Genomic DNA, 18,146 nt, shown 5'->3' on the forward strand with positions numbered 1-18,146 from the left:
TTTGGTTTTGGACCAAAAACCTTCAAACAAAATAAAATAAAATGAACTACAATTTATTTGTAATAGTGATAGTGTAAGTGGTGGGCCAATGTTTTCAGTCCAAGTGTTTTCATTACTTTCAGGATGTGAGGTGAACATCACCCCAAAGACTGGATTAATATTTGGAATGGGACTTTTCCCGCTTCAAATGATGGCTACCTTCAGCAGTCCAGCAACATTCCCTTTGTAATTCAGAATATCCCACGGTAATGACACCACTCCCCCACAACCCCTCTGCAGACAAGGTAAAACCACACCCTCCCATAAGTTCATATTTACCCACCCCAAAATACATTAGTATTCCCCATGACCATCTTCAGCCAGCCTAGTGACAGATATTTTTATACTCCATTTTGTTCAAGAAATCAAAATGTCATATACTTTAGTAGTTCATGCAAAATATTTAAAAAATAATTTGTTCCATGCATGTTTTTAAACAAAAAGCTATTCATATTGAAATAAACCTTTCAGTTACTTAAAGAGCAGTAACAGCTCTCTTCAGCTTATAATATTTTGGGAGTGCATGAAATTATCTTCCACTTATTTTGACAACCTTTTAAATTGTTCATCTAAAAAAAGCTATGATATGCTTTGTATTCTACTGCTAGAAAATTACCTGAGAAGGTGCACTGCAGGAAAGGCCTGTAAGTTCACTGATGCGGGCTGCAGCAGTAGGGTTGCTAGAGCTGATGAGGACAGGAGGACTGATTTCCATTGAATGACGATTCTGAGAAGCCTGCGAAGCCTTGTTGGACATGGTAAGAGAGGTAAAGGAGTGGCGTTTTTTGGTGTTCTTCTTGGTATCCGTGTGCTTTTGAACTGAATTGCTGTGGGATGCACCAGACGTGCCTTCCCCAGAGTCTCCTGCTGAACCTGAGGGCTTGTCCAGTTCTATCAGCTGCTTTGCTGTTGTGTTAAACTGCAAAACAATGACATGCAGAATTTAAAAATGAATAATCAGTTGTGCTTGCACATGAAGGAAGCTGGTGTTTCAAATGGAAAATGGCTTTTTTAAAGACTTTTTTTTCCAAGAAAGGAAAACATGAAGCTGTTTGTTGGGGCACCTCAGCAACTGACAATATGAAAGGGGGGCAGAGAGGAAGAAAGACTATACATTTGGCTGTCATTTCAAAAACAAATTTTTGAAAGTTTCCTATTTGGAAATTTTGGGTTGAGCTATCTGCTGATTCTCCATTTCTATGTGTATATTGTCAGAATGATCCCTTAAAATGTATCATTTATTCATAATTGTCAGTACTTTGATCATAAGCCCTAAGAGATTGAGAGCAGGGATGCAAGTGTTTCAGAAAAGTGATCAAGGAGACTCTCACACACCATCTCGTGGTTATCTCGTGAATAAATAAATAAAATATTTTGGAAAGTTGTTTGGTTGCTATGTATTTGGACACCTCTTAAGATATCATAACCAAGATGGTACCTGAGACTGAGGAGCAGATTTTTATCCATCTGTAGATATGCTTGGATGCCATTTTAAATCAAGATGGCAGTGACAGACCTAAACGTTCAAAACTACAGCAATTTTAACCTCCAATTTTGAAACTGAACTGATTTTGTTTGTTTCTTAAAATTCCAACACTGGTATGCCATAAATGTAAAAGTGATGTTTTACATAAGTGATGAGAGAATAAACACAAACTCAAGAACTTTTTAAAGGACACCTTTGCTCCCTATCCCACAATATTTCCACACTACCAGTTCTGAATAGATTTCAACATACACAATGAACAAATACCAATTTGTTTGCCCTGCAGTTGCACCCAAGGATTCTGTGACAAGTTCAGCTCACAATAAAAGTGTGTATCTGTTACATAACTGAATTTATCGGAACTCTTAATTTGTCCCTACATTTCAAAGCACAGAAAATAGTGAGGCTGGCCACCAAGATTATCTAGGAAGTCACAAGTTTATTGCAAGTATTTATTACATTTTCTACCATTATTATATTGTATATTAAAATATTTTTATGGTTCTCTCACCTCAACATATGAAATAGGAAATATTCCTATTTTGTCAGCCAACATTCCTTCAGCCCAGTTTTCATCTACTCGGCGAATCACAGTCAGAATGTCATCCTACATTAAAAAGAAATACGCAATTAAGCAACTAATTTCTTTTAAGAACACATGCATTTCCTGATCAAGAATAGCACTGTTTCTCAAACTTGGGTCCCCAGCTGTTATTGGAATACAACCATCATCATCCCTGACCACTGGTCCTACTAGCAAGGGAGGATGGGAGTTGTAGTCCAGCTACAGCTGGGGACCCAAGTTTGAGAATTAATTAAAACAGAAGCAACCAACAACACCATTATTCTCATGGCTACTTCCCAGAGCAATCCATTGGAGTTCTATAAAAGTTAAAGCCAAGCTCTTCCATTTATATATAAATTAAAATACATTTAATAATTTAATATAATTTGCTTGTGGGGGAGGGGGGTAAATCAGACTGAGGAACAGAAAAACTGAAATTAACTTCATCCAGTTATAAACAGTCTTAAAGAGCCAATTTAGTATAACATACAATGTGTTCAGATTTGAACAGGGCAGATAAGTTCAACTTCTTAGTATACCATGGGGCTTACTAGGTGACATTGAGCCCTCTCTTTGAGAGAATGAACTGGTGGCAGGGGAAATCGAACTAATTCCATCATGAATTATACTTAAAATAAAAGTTAAAACATTGTCCTTAGGGGAAATGAATGTATTAATTCTCAAAATTTAAAAACCCAAACAAAAAAAGAGAGCTTCCAATAATCAGGGAACAAGTAAATATCTGTAGGTAGGAAAGGAAAGAATTAGAAAAATAGTAAATATAAACACTGGGTGCTCATATATGTCTGTCACTAAGGTCTCATCTACACAGCTGCAAATAAAACATTTTAAATGTGTTATAAAGTACAATATACAAACATGACACTAGGTGGCAACAGTGAGGTATGCAAAATTCAATGTATTTTTCAAAACATTTTTTTAAAAAGCATTTTTTAAAAAAATATGTTTTACCTTTGAGAAGGGTAAACAATCCTTGTCTGCTTCCTTGTCTTTAACTTCAAAGTCATAAAGTGCTTTGCACTGAGGTGGAGGTTGAGGTAAAGGTTTAATAATCTGGACAAAATTGGTCGGGAAAAATCCATGGACACCATTAACTTCTCCATGATACCAATTTTCATCAACTTGCCGACGTAATATGATAATGTCTCCTTTGCTGAATTTAAGATCTCCAGGCTCTTTCCCCTCATAGTTATATAATGCTTTGGCACAAGGTAACTGAGGTACACCCTACAGAGGGAGGGAAATCACATTTCATAGTCACAGAATGTAAAAGAAGTGTACACACAAAACAAGCCATTGCATTAGAAAATAAGCCATCCAACCAAACTCTGTCACTGACTTTTCATATGACTTTCATTCGCATATCAGACATCTGAATAGCTTTTAAGTTTTAAACTAAGGCTGTGTATGTGTTGTTGAACTAGAAATTTAAAAATGATTTTGAAAAAAGATAGTATAAGGAAGGATGATAAATGAAATTGCCCAGGATGCTAACTACGTTCTTCAAAAAAAAAGAGTTGCTGCCATTCATAAATGAGACCATGATCCAGGCAACGATCACACCAGAAAAAAGTGGCAAGTCTGTGTTTTGTCAATTCTTCCTTCCTCTTGAGCCACTTTTCATGCTGCTTCAGAGAGTCCCTAAGCCCTTTAAAAACATTTTTGGCATCATAAGCGGCTGCAGTGGAAAATCACCCACGGTTGCCTTTCCCAGCCCCTTTTCACTGCAGAGTGTCACAAGAGTAGACTTCTGTTCAGTGGGCACTCCTGCCATTGAGAACAAACTCGGAATCATAGCCATGGAATATTCCTACTTTTTCCTGATTAAAAATATATGCATTTTACAGCGAACTCTGAAAATCTCTATCTAGAATTCATGATGCCCTGTGAAAGTCATGTCAGTATAATACGAATAAGGATGAAGCCATTTTTTAAATTTGCCAGTAAAATTCCCTCTATGCCCTTGTATGATTCCTGTCTCTTCACAATGATGAAATTCCTCTTCTACAGAGAGTCTGGGAAACTGAGCACTTGTTATGTGGGAACTGGGAGACAAGGATAATTTTCTGCAAACCACAATTTCCCCTGTATCACACTACTCTAATCAAAATTTAAAGACTATCTCAAATTTCCAGGAACACTCTTTTTGCATTCTCTGCAGACATGACTTTTATCCATCTCTCATTCATATGGCTTTCTGCAAACCACAATTTGTCTACAATAAAAGTGTTCTAGAAAAATAAGGACTGCAGACTTGTTTTGTGCTCCGTGACTGGAAAAAATTAGATTTTTTCTCCAAATATACATCTCCAAAAAACGAATTGATTGCAAACTGTTTTTCAGTACAACATTCCAGTGTTATTGTTGAGATAAAACAGCAAGAAAAGACTGAAAGGACTGTGTGAATATTGTATAGTCTCACTCCTATTGTATAGTCTCACTCACTCACTCACTCACTCACTCACTCACTCACTCACTCTTTGATATTTCATCCCATTCTTCCAGCTCTTCCTGTGATAACTCCTGCATAGTTGTCACTGAAGCAGTACTTTCATACTAACTGCATCACTTCATATTGCATGTTTAAATGCTGGATCAGGCCACTGGCCCATGAGGTGCAACATCCTGTTCTCACAATGGCCAACCAGATGCCTATGGAAGTCAGGAAACAGGACCTGAGCTGAACAGCACCCTCCCCACCTGAAATTCCCAGCAACTAGCATGCAGAAGCATACATCTTCCAACAGTGGAGGTAGAAAGTAGCCATCGTGGCTAGTAGTCATTGTTTGTGCAGGGCTGTTGTTTTTGTATGGAAGAATGCAATTCCATCAACAGCAGGTGGTAAAACGAAAACGAAAACACCCACTGTTACAGGTCTGGATGATAAAGGTGCAGTTGGAGCAATTGCACCGAGCCTCATGCCAGGTCTCGGGGCCCACTTCTGACACTGAGCTCAACCCTTTAGTGACAAAATATCTGCAGGAAGAGTCCTTCCTCCATACACACCCTGCCTTTCAATGATGAAAAATCTCTTAGTAAGTTACAAGTCTCACAAATCATGCTTAATATGAGAACATAAATACAAATTTGATTACAGTTCTGATAGTGCTGAAACCCTGTTTCAGTGACTGCACTACGCTGATTTACCTTATTAATGGCTGACTGTAATAGTATTAGAACAAATCAATCATACAAAGCAACTCTAATCAAACATTTGAACAGATGGTTACTGTATCCCCCCCCCCTTTACAATTCCAGTTAAAGTATAGCTAATATGAATGAAGTTAATATTTAAAAGTGACATGCATGGAATACAATTGATTCTACAGTGTAATTTTCGGTAGAACTAAGCTCTACCCCAGCCACAAATAACAAGAAGAAACGGTTAAATTATACAGAAGTGAAATAAAGGAAATACTTCTTCATTCCAGTACATGTAAGCTAAAACCAGAGCAATTGGTTTGGATTATTCTTTTGGGTGCAATATATACAGAGGCCAACAGGACACTGTCTTCACATGGTTCTCAGATTCTCTGGGTGAGAGCAAGATCACAGCTGGGGATCTTTAGCCTTTTGAACCAGCTTCCTAAATCCTTGACACCTTCCCCCCCTCCCCATGCTCAGCAGCTTTTGGTTACTTTACAGGTCCTTGAATATTTGCTGAGTTAGTGTTTACATTTCATTCTGTCTCTGTTTCATTTGACTAGCCATGAAAGGATGGCTAAAGGTATTGTAGAGCAGTGAGAGGGATGCACCAATGTGTAGCTATAGTTTTACCCCATGAGTTATTTCTAAGGAAAAGCAGTTTAATACATGACAATATTATCCAAACTATATGTACAGATCTATGTAAACATGACTGCTTTTAATGAGTTTTATTTTTGAAGTAAATTCCAAGGCTTTTGCTGAAAAAGCCACAAACTATCACCAACCGTTTATCGCCAGATCAGTCTACCACTTAAGAGTTCCACCAAGACCAAGAGGTCTGGGGTGGGGAAAAAGGAAACCAGTACTTCAGTGTTTACAGCAGCTGCATGTTCTCCTCTTTCCTTTGATGTTCTTTAAACTCTTACTGAGCACATCACCCTTGCTACCAAAAGTGCCTCTAATAATTTTAATATCTATAGCATGTGTGCATAACACCACACTTCAGGTTTTCAGTGAAATTATCTGTTGTTATTCCATATCTCATTTTATTGCTTCAAGGAGAAGCAATTGCAGATAGTATTTCTGTTTATGCATTATATGTAAAAATGTGATTACTCTACAGCTTGCCATTCAGCATCTCAAAACTCTAGTAAATTTCCCACCCTACATCTTTTATGCTCCTTTTCTATGCTTTTTTCTGCACTTTTTAGATCTTGGCTCCTCGCTCTGCATGGTAAAGTAGAGAGCTCATTAAAATGCCCGTTTATTGTGCTTGGCTAGGTGGACCAATGGTATGAGCCAGTATAAAGGCAGCTTCATATATTTGATGTGTAATCTATAAAGCATTTTAAATTATTTAGAAATTCAGTTATTTGACATGTGCTGGTACTTAATGGGGGCTGGTACTTTCAAAGTGTGGGTACTGCAAGTCCTCCCCCCTCATCACAAATTTCTTCAATTCCACCCACGCAAAACTGCCCCTAACTGCTCCACTTAACCAGGCCCCTCCATGTGATCCAGGATCTAAATGGACAGAGGCTGTATACTTCTGTATATCAGATGCTGAAAACAATCTGGTTCTATTGCCCTCACACTAGACTATATTAGGTGAAGACTTGCACAAGGCCACAGATCGTATACATGGCAGAAATGCACAATGAGCCCAAAACCCAACATGGCATATCCCTCAGCCGTAACTCTCCAAAATATGACTCAATAGACAGAACACCCCTCCCACTCCACTTTCTTTTGGCCAAAATAAAGTTCCATTTCCCAACTTATGTGGCTTACTTCTAATGCATGCTAGGGATTATGGCCTATAGCTCTGATCTTCAAAAATATTAAAAAGGTCAGTAGGATTAGGTGTAGGAAAAACAGCTACCAATTAGTTTTCACCAATACAGTGAATAAAATACAATTACAATGTCCTTTCGTTTTATAGTACTTTTACAGAACCAGAAAGTGTGCTAATTTGAACTACCCCTTCCTTATATGCACATGTAATAATCCACATGCGTACTGTAGCTGGAAAGCTGCATTCATTATTTGCTTTTATTTGAATTTCCATGCTGCATGGAACACAGTCCCCGAAATAAAGCTCTCTTTAAAGATTGGTTATGAAATTATTCTTGAAAACACCTGGTTGGCCTCTTAAAGCAACTATTTTTAACTAAAATATTAACTTGTCTATTATTAAATAGAGCACAAAAGGATGAATAATCACGGCAGAAAATAGAAATAATGCTTGTGCCTTAAGCAGAGCATAGATTAGAGGTTTTTCGTTATGAGTAGATTTACCAAAATGTAAAATTATCAGACACAATATATTTTAACAACTGTGGCTAACCAATGCAGCGGTAAACACACAAATCTGTTATGACAATGTGTTATCATGTCATGCTGACACAAGGAGTTTGGGCGTATGTCCACCACAACCAACTACATAATGGAACACTGTGGTAAATGCATGGTAAGTTCTCTACCTAGCAGAGCTGAAGACATCCAAAACATAGATTCAAAATGTTTGGGAGACCAGCATGGGAATTCCCAATCCTTCAAACCCTTTTTTCTATATGGAAGCAGAGGGTTGCACCCACCTCTAATAAAAATATAATAAATAAATATTTAAGAAAAATATAATGAATTGCTATGTCACTTATTTTGAGCGCTACAGAAAATAAAAGTACTATGTAGCCTTAACTTTAACTTATATGCAGAATTTATCATGCGAAAGGCTGGGCTGGATGAATCCCAAGCTGGAATTAAGATCGCCGGAAGAAATATCAACAACCTCAGATATGCAGATGACACAACCTTGATGGCAGAAAGTGAGGAGGAATTAAAGAACCTTTTAATGAGGGTGAAAGAGGAGAGCGCAAAATATGGTCTGAAGCTCAACATCAAAAAAAGGAAGATCATGGCCACTGGGCCCATCACCTCCTGGCAGATAGAAGGGGAAGAAATGGAGGCAGTGAGAGATTTTACTTTCTTGGGCTCCATGATCACTGCAGAGGGTGACAGCAGTCACGAAATTAAAAGACGCCTGCTCCTTGGGAGAAAGGTGATGGCAAACGTAGACAGCATCTTAAAAAGCAGAGACATCACCTTGCCAACAAAGGTCCGTATAGTAAAAGCAATGGTTTTCCCGGTAGTGATGTATAGAAGTGCGAGCTGGATCATAAAGAAGGATGATCGCCGAAGAATTGATGCTTTTGAATTATGGTGCTGGAGGAGACTCTTGCGAGTCCCATGGACTGCAAGAAGATCAAACGCATCCATTCTTAAGGAAATCAGCCCTGAGTGGTCACTGGAAGGACAGATCATGAAGCTGAGGCTCCAATACTTTGGCCACCTCATGAGAAGAGAAGACTCCCTGGAAAAGACCCTGATGTTGGGAAAGATTGAGGGCACAAGGAGAAGGGGACGACAGAGGACAAGATGGTTGGACAGTGTTCTCGAAGCTACAAACATGAGTCTGACCAAACTGCGGGAGGCAGTGGAAGACAGGAGTGCCTGGCGTGCTCTGGTCCATGGGGTCATAAAGTGTCGGACACGACTAAACGACTAAACAACAATGTATTTTTTTATAAGATATTTATTAAGATTTTCAAAATATTACAAAGTAAAAATAAGAAAATAAGAAAATACAAAAAAACACACACACACACACAAAAAATGGTTAAAAACAACTCATTCTTTCCATTACTTATTTTTCATTAGCTTATTTCCCGGACCTCCTCACGCCTCCCTTTTTTGTATTCCAGTTCAGTTTGTTGGTTCAGCAAAACCTTACCCTCTTTGTTTATCCTAATCTTTAATCTTAAAATATTGTAATGTTAAATTTTTTACCTATTAATAATCCACTTTTCATATTCCCTTATAGTATTACAGCTGAAAACCACTTATTTTCTATCCAACATCATTCTAACATTCATTAATTTTACAATATTTCTGTAAATAGTCTTTAAATTTCTTCCAATCTTCTTCCACCGACTCTTCTCCCTGGTCTCGGATTCTGCCAGTTATTTCCGCCAGTTCCATATAGTCCATCACCTTCACCTGCCATTCTTCCAGGGTGGGTAGATCTTGTGTCTTCCAATACTTTGCGATGAGTATTCTTGCTGCTGTTGTGGCATACATAAAAAAAAGTTCTGTCTTTCTTTAGCACCAATTGGCCAACTATGCCCAGGAGAAAGGCCTCTGGTTTCTTCAAGAAGGTATATTTAAATACCTTTTTCAATTCATTATATATCATCTCCCAGAAAGCCTTAATCCTTGGGCACGTCCACCAAAGGTGAAAGAATGTACCTTCAGTTTCTTTACATTTCCAACATTTATTATCGGGCAAATGATATATTTTTGCAAGCTTGACTGGGGTCATGTACCACCTGTATACCATTTTCATAATATTCTCTCTTAAGGCATTACATGCCGTAAACTTCACACCTGTGGTCCATAACTGAGATTTGAGTAGATATGGTAGCAGAATAAATCCATTGGCCCTATTAAACATCCTCCAAGATAATAATGCCCACACACACTATAAAGAGCTCAAAACCCACCTACTCTCAGCAGCCAGAAACATCATAGCCAGACACTGGAGAGACCTATCAGAAGTAAAAATGGATCAATGGTATCAAACTATATAGAAAACAGACTTATTACAAAAATTAACCAATAGACTGAAACTGACACAGGGACAAATAGAAGAAGATGCCTTCACTCAAGTATGGCTCCCCTTTATCACATACACAGCCCAACAAGAACCTACCAACAGCATTTGAATCAATATGGGCTGAACTTACCCAACAACCCCCCCAACGAACAAATCTCACTGCAGCCAACTAAAGATAACCAACCACACCCTGAGCACCCCAACGTCTCTCACTAAAATGTATGTTTGTGTGTATGCATATGCATGCATACATACATACATGTATGTGTGTGTGTACATATACATATAAAATGAATGAATAGAGAACCTACTCAAGTGACACTGGCATAACTCGTCACAAACATACAAAATATTACCACCCCAATCTCCTTTCCCCCTTCTCTCTCCCACTCTTCTTCCGCCCCTATCTTATTCTGTATAAAGTTTCACATCAAATGTAAAAAAGGACTATATGACCTGAAAAAAGACAATGCACATTTTTTGTGAACCATGAAAATCTTTAATAAAAATTATTTTTTTAAAAAATGAAACAAGATATGGTACCTCATCCCCACTCTCCACTGAGGAGCAGGCAAATTTATCGAGTAGCCAAAAAAAACTTCGTCCTGAATACAAAGCTGCAATTTATAAGCTCTTAGCCCTCTTTCAGTTTGATTTTATCATTTTTATTCCATGGTGTTAAACTGGAGACTATATTGTTTAGGACTATAAATACCAGCCAGCAATCCTAACTTACATTTTTATCCCTTGCTCTTTAGGAGCCAATGAAAATAATACTTCCGTGAATGACCTTGAAGCATTGCTGGAACCACATAAAAGAGTGAAATGCCTAATAGGAAGTCATACTTTATACTTGCTAGGATAAGAGTGTATAGTGTCAAGGCCAATGTGGGACATGTGTAGCAATAGCTTGACAAGATTGTATTAAAATTTAAAATCACTCTCAAACTACATTTGATGCCCAGGAATTCAGAGATTAGCAGGTTTGACAATGACTAGTTTTTAACACAATGAATCAGTATCAAAATTGAAAGGAAACTTTCCTAGATACTGGAAGCCATATAGGAACATACATATGAAATAATCCTACTAAAAGTTCACTATGAATGCAGCATATTTAGGTAGGAAAATATTTGTGCAGGTCAAAGGTAAGGCCCTCACAAGCACAATAGAGAAAGGCTGAACAGAAGAAAGCAATGAAAAGAATGGGTAATTAACTTCCCCTATTGGAATGACAATTCTAAGATCAAAGCAAAAGGAGAATTAAGAGCATGTAAACTACAACATTGCATCCAGCTTTGTTCCTGCATATTATATATTCAGAATGAAGTTTGTTTGGTTTTTGGACAAAAGAACAAACTGGTATAATAAAATAAAAAATAATAGTCCAGTAGCACCTTAGAGACCAACTACGCTAAGTCTCTAAGGTGCTACTGGACATTTTTTGTTATTTTTTAATTTATTTCGACTGCATCAGACCAACATGGTTACCTACCTCAATCTAGTAACTGGTATAATGTTCCAGCTAGTCTTAAAATACGGTATCTGCTAATCCCACAGTCAAGTTCACTTCAGTCTGAAACTACTAGCAGGATAAAAGTAGTGAAATAAAATTATTACACCCTTGTTATGTAGATAATCAAGTTTTGATCTTATGATAGTCTTGCTGGATATTATGAACCAGGAAGAAATACCATGGACTAGACTGCCCTTCTAACAGTGGCACAATTCCAGACTGCAGCAAAATGAGGGGAAAAATAAAAGTCCTCCTACTAGCGAAGAATAGAATTTTAAGATTTGGGAAACATTGTCTATGGTTAAGCTCTCAATTCAATTAAAGCAGCAAGATGACATCATAGCTACAACATTATTTTTTTTTTTATAAATTTTTTATTAGTTTTACAAAAGTTTTTATAACAAACAAACATAAAAGAAAGACAGACAAACAAACAAATATAATTTCAAAATGTCCTTTCATAGACTTCTTTCCTCGGACTTCCCCATACCTCCCCTTTCTGCATCCTCATGTCCAAATTTTTATAGCAACTTATAAATGTTTTTTCCCATCCTAATTCATCATAGTCCTTTCTTAATCTGATCATAGCTACAACATTAAACCTAATTCTCTTGTTTTCCCTGCATGATTAAGAGTTCCAGATTGCATTATTTTGTAACACTTTGGTTGGTCCAAATAAGCATATCACCCAACTGTGGATTATGGAGGGGTTTTTTTTTCTTACGGACACAAACAACTACTTTTTTTTTTTCTTTTGAAATGAAAGATAACCCAGATTCTCTTCATAAGTATTTTACTGCAATCCTATATACATTTACCCAAGAGTAAGTATCACTTTACTCAGAGATATGCATAGGGGTTCTTTTTAAAGTACTGGTATATATTTGTTACCAAATTATTTTATGCATGTATTCAAGCAAACCTTGTTTTGCATTTTCCTTGATGTTTTTGTTAATTCATAAACTTTGCTATTCCCAAGAGGAGTTGTGTTATTCAGTCAAACTGTAAACAAAAAAAATCTAAAAGTTTAAGAGCTAATTAAATTTCCCCTGTAAATGATGCAAAGGAAAAGGCAGCCAGAAGTTCCATAGCCTCTTTTACCATTGTGAAGTTACTAGTTTCCTCCATATGTTTGTGAGTGTTGCTGGCAAAAAAATGGATACAATGTGGCATCCAGATGTTGAAACAAACAGAATATGAACTTGTCAATTTATCATAGCTTTAGGAAGAAAACATTAAAGTTCAATGAAAGAAATATATATTGCTGGCAGAAAAAGAATATTTTCAGCATGCTTTGGCTTTTAAAAAATATCTAAGGCACCTTATAACACTAAAACCTACAGCCAATAAAAAGTTACAACGTTACAGCAATATTAAAATAATAATCCCCTAAAAAACTAAACAGCAGCAGCAGCACAACACTCAAATAAAAATTCACCAAAGTTGGTTGATGTTCATCCTTGTTATGTTGAGCATCTCTGAGGCTCAGACTGAGTTTGGGGAGATTCTACTGCCTTTCGTACAGAACACTCCCAATACTTTAAGTTGTGCAACTTTAATTATATTAGCCCAGGCATAGGCAAACTCGGCCTCCAGATGTTTTGAGACTACAATTCCTATCATCCCTGACCACTGTTCCTGTTAGCTAGGGATGAGGGGAGTCCCAAAACATCTGGAGGGCCGAGTTTGCCTGTGCCTGTATTACCCACAGTAAAACAAGTGGTGCACACAATGGTTTGTGCATGCCTGAAAAATGTTTGTCACCTTCATCAAAGTCTACACACTTTTTTAAAAAGCTCTTCAAGTCTGAAAAGCAATCTGGTAGAGGAACTGCTATATGAAGATGGATGGTCTAACTTTTCATACCAAGTGGGCAGCAAGAGTACTTCGACACAGAATCCATGGGCCACAGAATGAATTAAATTTCTGTATCGTAAATTAAAGTGCTTGTCATATATTCAGTATTATTTAATATACACAACATAGGTAATTATAAGGTAAAGGTAAAGGTACTCCAGACCGTTAGGTCCAGTCGCGGACGACTCTGGGGTTGCGGTGCTCATCTTGCTCTATAGGCTGAAGGAGCCAGCGTTTGTCCGCAGACAGCTTCTAGGTCATGTGGCCAGCATGACTAAGCCGCTTCTGGCAAACTAGAGCAATGCACGGAAACGCCATTTACCTTCCCACCAGAGCAGTACCTATTTATCTACTTGCACTTTGACGTGCTTTCGAACTGCTAGGCAGGCAGGAGCTGGGACCGAACAACAGGAGCTCACCCCGTCGCGGGGATTCGAACCACCGACCTTCTGATCGGCAAGCCCTAGGCTCTGTGGTTTAGACTACAGCGCCAACCACGTCCCTATAGTTAATATATATATATATATATATATATATATATATATATATATATATGCTTTCGTAGATTTTCACGGGTACAGGAATGCAGGTTTTGGTGTCTTCGGGTGTCTTCCCGTGTAAGAGTCGGGGTGTCTGTGCGACGTTTCGACGAGGTCTCACTCGTCATCTTCGACCTCGTCGAAACGTCGCACAGACACCCCGACTCTTACACGGGAAGACACCCGAAGACACCAAAACCTGCATATATATATATATATATATATATATATATATATATATATATATACACACACACACACACACACATATATATATATATTAAATACACAATAAATAGACCTAATAGATTTAATTTTTAAACAAATTTAATACACAAACATATGTATGTGATTTCATTAACAACACATGACACAAAGAATAAATATTTAAGGCTTTAATATGATTTTTTTTCTTGAATGTTGCTGAGGGCTACCAAAAAGAGGTTGTGTGGGCCACATGTGACTTGCGGGTTGTGTGCTCCAGCTCTGATCTAAATTCTTCTGGGTATGCAGTGAGATATGCTGCTTTGAGAAAGCTTTAAATCAGAGGTGAGAAGAAGTAGATCAGGATCTACTGAAAGATCTCTCTAAGTAGATTCAGCAAAGATTTCTGACTCCCATTTGTGATTAGCAAGAACTTCTTGCAAAATGAAATGCACACATCTCAATTATAATGTAATCACCTGAGAGGGCAGGTTGTGGAAGGATTCTGAGCTCAGTTAAGTTCTGGTACTGAAAACAAATATTACATACTTACATACATACATACTTTGCACATTAACATTTGAAAGATCAGTGAATGGGAAATCAAGTCTCCATTAGCAAATGTAACTGAGCTGCCATTAGTTATAAAGATGAAATATGCAACACTTGCTATAAAAGCTGGGTTTACATTTCAAAACCACCCATTATATGGCTTTAAAGACAGAAATTGTATGCATTCCCTTTTTAAATTTATTAGTGACTTGAGTAGTTTTTGTTGTCTTTTAAGGGAAATTTATTACCAGTAAGTGACAAGAAAGTACTTTTTTTTTTAAGAATACAAGCAATTTTTTTCTCACTGGCCTTTACTATTCTACAGACAATAACTGCTACTGTCCAGAGTTGAAATGACCTTTGCACCTCCACCTACTTTGTTTCCTTTTGGAATGCCATTCATCCTTTTGAAACACAATTCAACTAATTATTGCCTTATTTTTTCCTGCTGCATTTTTCTACTTTTCAGGAAGTGGGTATCACTGTACAAGCAACTGAGGTTTCATCTTCTTCTGGCAGGACCATCAAGGACAAATATGTACTAGTGTTAGATGTCATACATTGCTGCCTGCAGTATCTGCAGGGTGGGGCAAGAATACCAACTAGTCAGTATTTGACTTACCCAACTAGGAAAACTACTCTGTGTATTTTGCTAATACACTTGTGAAAACTTCTAAACAGCACGTACAGGTGTTTCTTAAGGTACCACATGTACAGAATCAATTTTATATATACACAAGAGATGGTATCCAACAATTTCTGTCTACTAATGGAAGGGAGAAAAGCCAAACCTAGAGAATATAACCGCTGACCAATTAATAGATACTTATACTTGTTTTAAAAGTTTTACCAATTTTATCTGTGTTTTAAGGCTAAATATTTTAATGTATACTTGTTTTAATAGTTTTGCAAATGTTATATATTTTATTGAGTTTTATTATGTATTACAGAGCTTTTTGATTAAGCTGTTTTAAATATAAACTCGTATGTAGTCTATAACAACTAAAGCTGTTAGTTAAGGCAGCTCCCTTAGGGTTTTAGACTTTGGAGAAAACCTGCTGCCTTGGGAGATGCCAGAATGAAAAATTTTTGTAATGAAAAGGTAATGTGTGATAGTCAATATGGTAAAAAATGTTTCTTAATTAGCCCAAATGTTGCTGTTCCACCTGCAAGCAAACTCTATTAGGCTTCATCATAATCCAAATTAAACAATTAAAACTGTCATGTAAAGGGAATATTTAATGTAACAACCTGCTCATTCATGACTGTAATATTTCTGAAAAACTATAAGAGGCTCTGTAAAAAAATCTTTTCATATCCAACAAAAGAGAATTTAAGTTAGCTCTTAATGGCAATTTTATTGGCACACAAATGGTTTGGTAAATTATTGAATTACATACAATGCACACAAAAAAGGGTATACAGACCATGGATTTCTTTGCCTATGCAGCTTGAAGTTATGGTTAATTTATATATGCTTTTTTCCTACTAAAGTCTGATTTCATTTTCCAGACAGTTACAAGTTAAGGAATGGACAGCAGATAAAGCTAAAGACTTGCTATAGAGCTATTTTCTCCATGGAATTTTAAAAAACTTGATTAAGTTAAATGCTATAAATGTCTACAGAGACATCTTTAACACAGAGCAATCTTTACAGTATCTTAAAAAAAATTCTGTAACAATCTGTCTGGCTGTATGAATCAATGATGTCCTGAATATACCTTCTAATCTCTGCCTCACTATTTAATTTTCTGTCATCAGTGCATGAAGATATGCAGTCAAAAGAAAGTAACAGGGATGCAGAAGCTGAACAACAGGTTCGCAGTGATGCACATGTGCACAGTCTCACATGCTTTGAACACATGCAAAATTGTTGTTGCGTGTATATAATTTTTTTTTAAAATGCTCTGTTAATGTAAGTGCAAATAAAAGCCATCACTAGTATATCCATATTGCAGTGGGGAAGTATTGTGCTTGAGTAAGTTGGGTCACATCACCTCCACAAAGTAGCCCTGTGTAGTCCAGTTGCATTCCAGTTCCTTGGTAGATTTTTTATTTTTACTTTTTTAAAGGGGGCTGTTGATTGTAGAAGCAATGTAAAATACAATGCCTCTTTCACTGAATGAAGAATTGCCAGTCTAAGATCAATTTATGAAAGAGCTAAAGTAATATAACTGGCTTACAACTTATGAAACTTGGAGTTCTTTGAATGTTTTAGGGTTGGACTGGGCTCTTGACTTTTAGCATCTCTGTGACAGGGAGAAATAAGTTCGAGCATTTTCTAATATAGAAATACAATTATGGAAAAAACTTCACCTCCCAACATTCTGTCTATCAAACAACTTACTTGTGTGTGATTAATTGGGCGATTTGTTTTTGTACCTTCTACTTCATCTGCAAAAGAATATATAAATTTGCAAATCACCCAAGGCATAGGCAAATTTTATGCAAATTTGTACCTCTTTTGTGAATGGTAGAGAGGGCGCAAGACATATTGTGCTAGGCCCAGAAAATCCCAGCATCTCAGAAAATCATAGACTCACTATGCACCAGCCATGAGTCTTTAGTAGCATATTATTGACCAGACAGGCCCCAGAGTTAGCTGAAAAGCACTGAAGTGTATGGAGTGATTATCAGCAAATGAAGTTACTGCTTTTCTGAACCACACTAGTGTTTTCATAATACCCCTTTCCTCAACCCAGATAACATAACTGTCCTTTTTTTATAAAGAAAAAACAACAACAAAACTGTAATGACAACCATGGACTGAAGTTTAGAAATGTAGCAGATAAGAAATACTGAAGACACCCAGTACTTGAATGACCAAATAGAGCCTAGATCTTTGAAATGGTCTGTCTAACTCAGGCATTCCCAAACTTGGTCCTCTAGATGTTTTGGGACTCCTATCATCCCTAGCTAACAGGACCAGTGGTCAGGGATGATGGGAATTGTAGTCCCAAAACAGCTGGAGGGCCGAGTTTGGGGGTGCCTGGTCTAGCTAGACAAAGCAAGTCATTTATCTAAACTTCCCACTATAGGAGTTACATTAATTTCCAAAGGTTTAAGTAAATATTAATTATTTGTGCAGTGCTTATACAATAAAAGTATTCTCACAAATATATAAAAATCTAGAAACCTACTTTCAATTCATTTTACTTGTTTAAATTTAAATATGCATTAGACATGCTCTTCCTTCTAATTCTCTGGAGAGCAAAGAGATTTGTTGCCAATTTATAAAGAAATTAGAACAGGCTCATGCTCCTACACAAAAGAAAGGAGCTTTGTCTTAAAGACTACCAAATGCATTATGGCCACAGTGCAGAGCATGTTGGGCAAGATTTACACCAGCCTGGAATCCTTATGAGGAAGAGCTGCTCCCTAGCAGGCACTGCTATAGGTGAGAGACTACCAGAATGAACCATTGGGGGGGAGCTTCTCCACTTGCCTTGCCCCCTGCCCACAGGACCTTATAAAGTGAAGATGCTGCTTACGTATTATTGTCTTCTCTAAACGTTTTTGCAGGCTATGCAGGAGCACATCACTTG

The 18,146-nt window shown here is 37.2% G+C and overlaps 1 protein-coding gene across 3 annotated transcripts in view; it reads right to left on the minus strand.

The window, feature by feature from the left end:
• Positions 1 to 18,146, minus strand: part of SH3RF1 (SH3 domain containing ring finger 1) — a 44,075-nt gene that overhangs the window by 14,859 nt on the left and 11,070 nt on the right. For all 3 annotated transcript variants that reach the window (XM_082237213.1, XM_082237214.1, XM_082237212.1), the window contains exons 3-5: positions 3,063 to 3,338; positions 2,037 to 2,132; positions 656 to 958 (exon numbers count right to left, since the gene is read on the minus strand). In XM_082237213.1, the coding sequence (XP_082093339.1) occupies positions 656 to 958; positions 2,037 to 2,132; positions 3,063 to 3,338 (675 nt within the window). The remainder of the gene's footprint in view (positions 1 to 655; positions 959 to 2,036; positions 2,133 to 3,062; positions 3,339 to 18,146) is intronic.

This window comes from Podarcis vaucheri (genome assembly GCF_965113315.1).
Source record: "Podarcis vaucheri genome assembly, chromosome: 9".
NCBI classification, from domain to species: Eukaryota; Metazoa; Chordata; class Lepidosauria; order Squamata; family Lacertidae; genus Podarcis; species Podarcis vaucheri.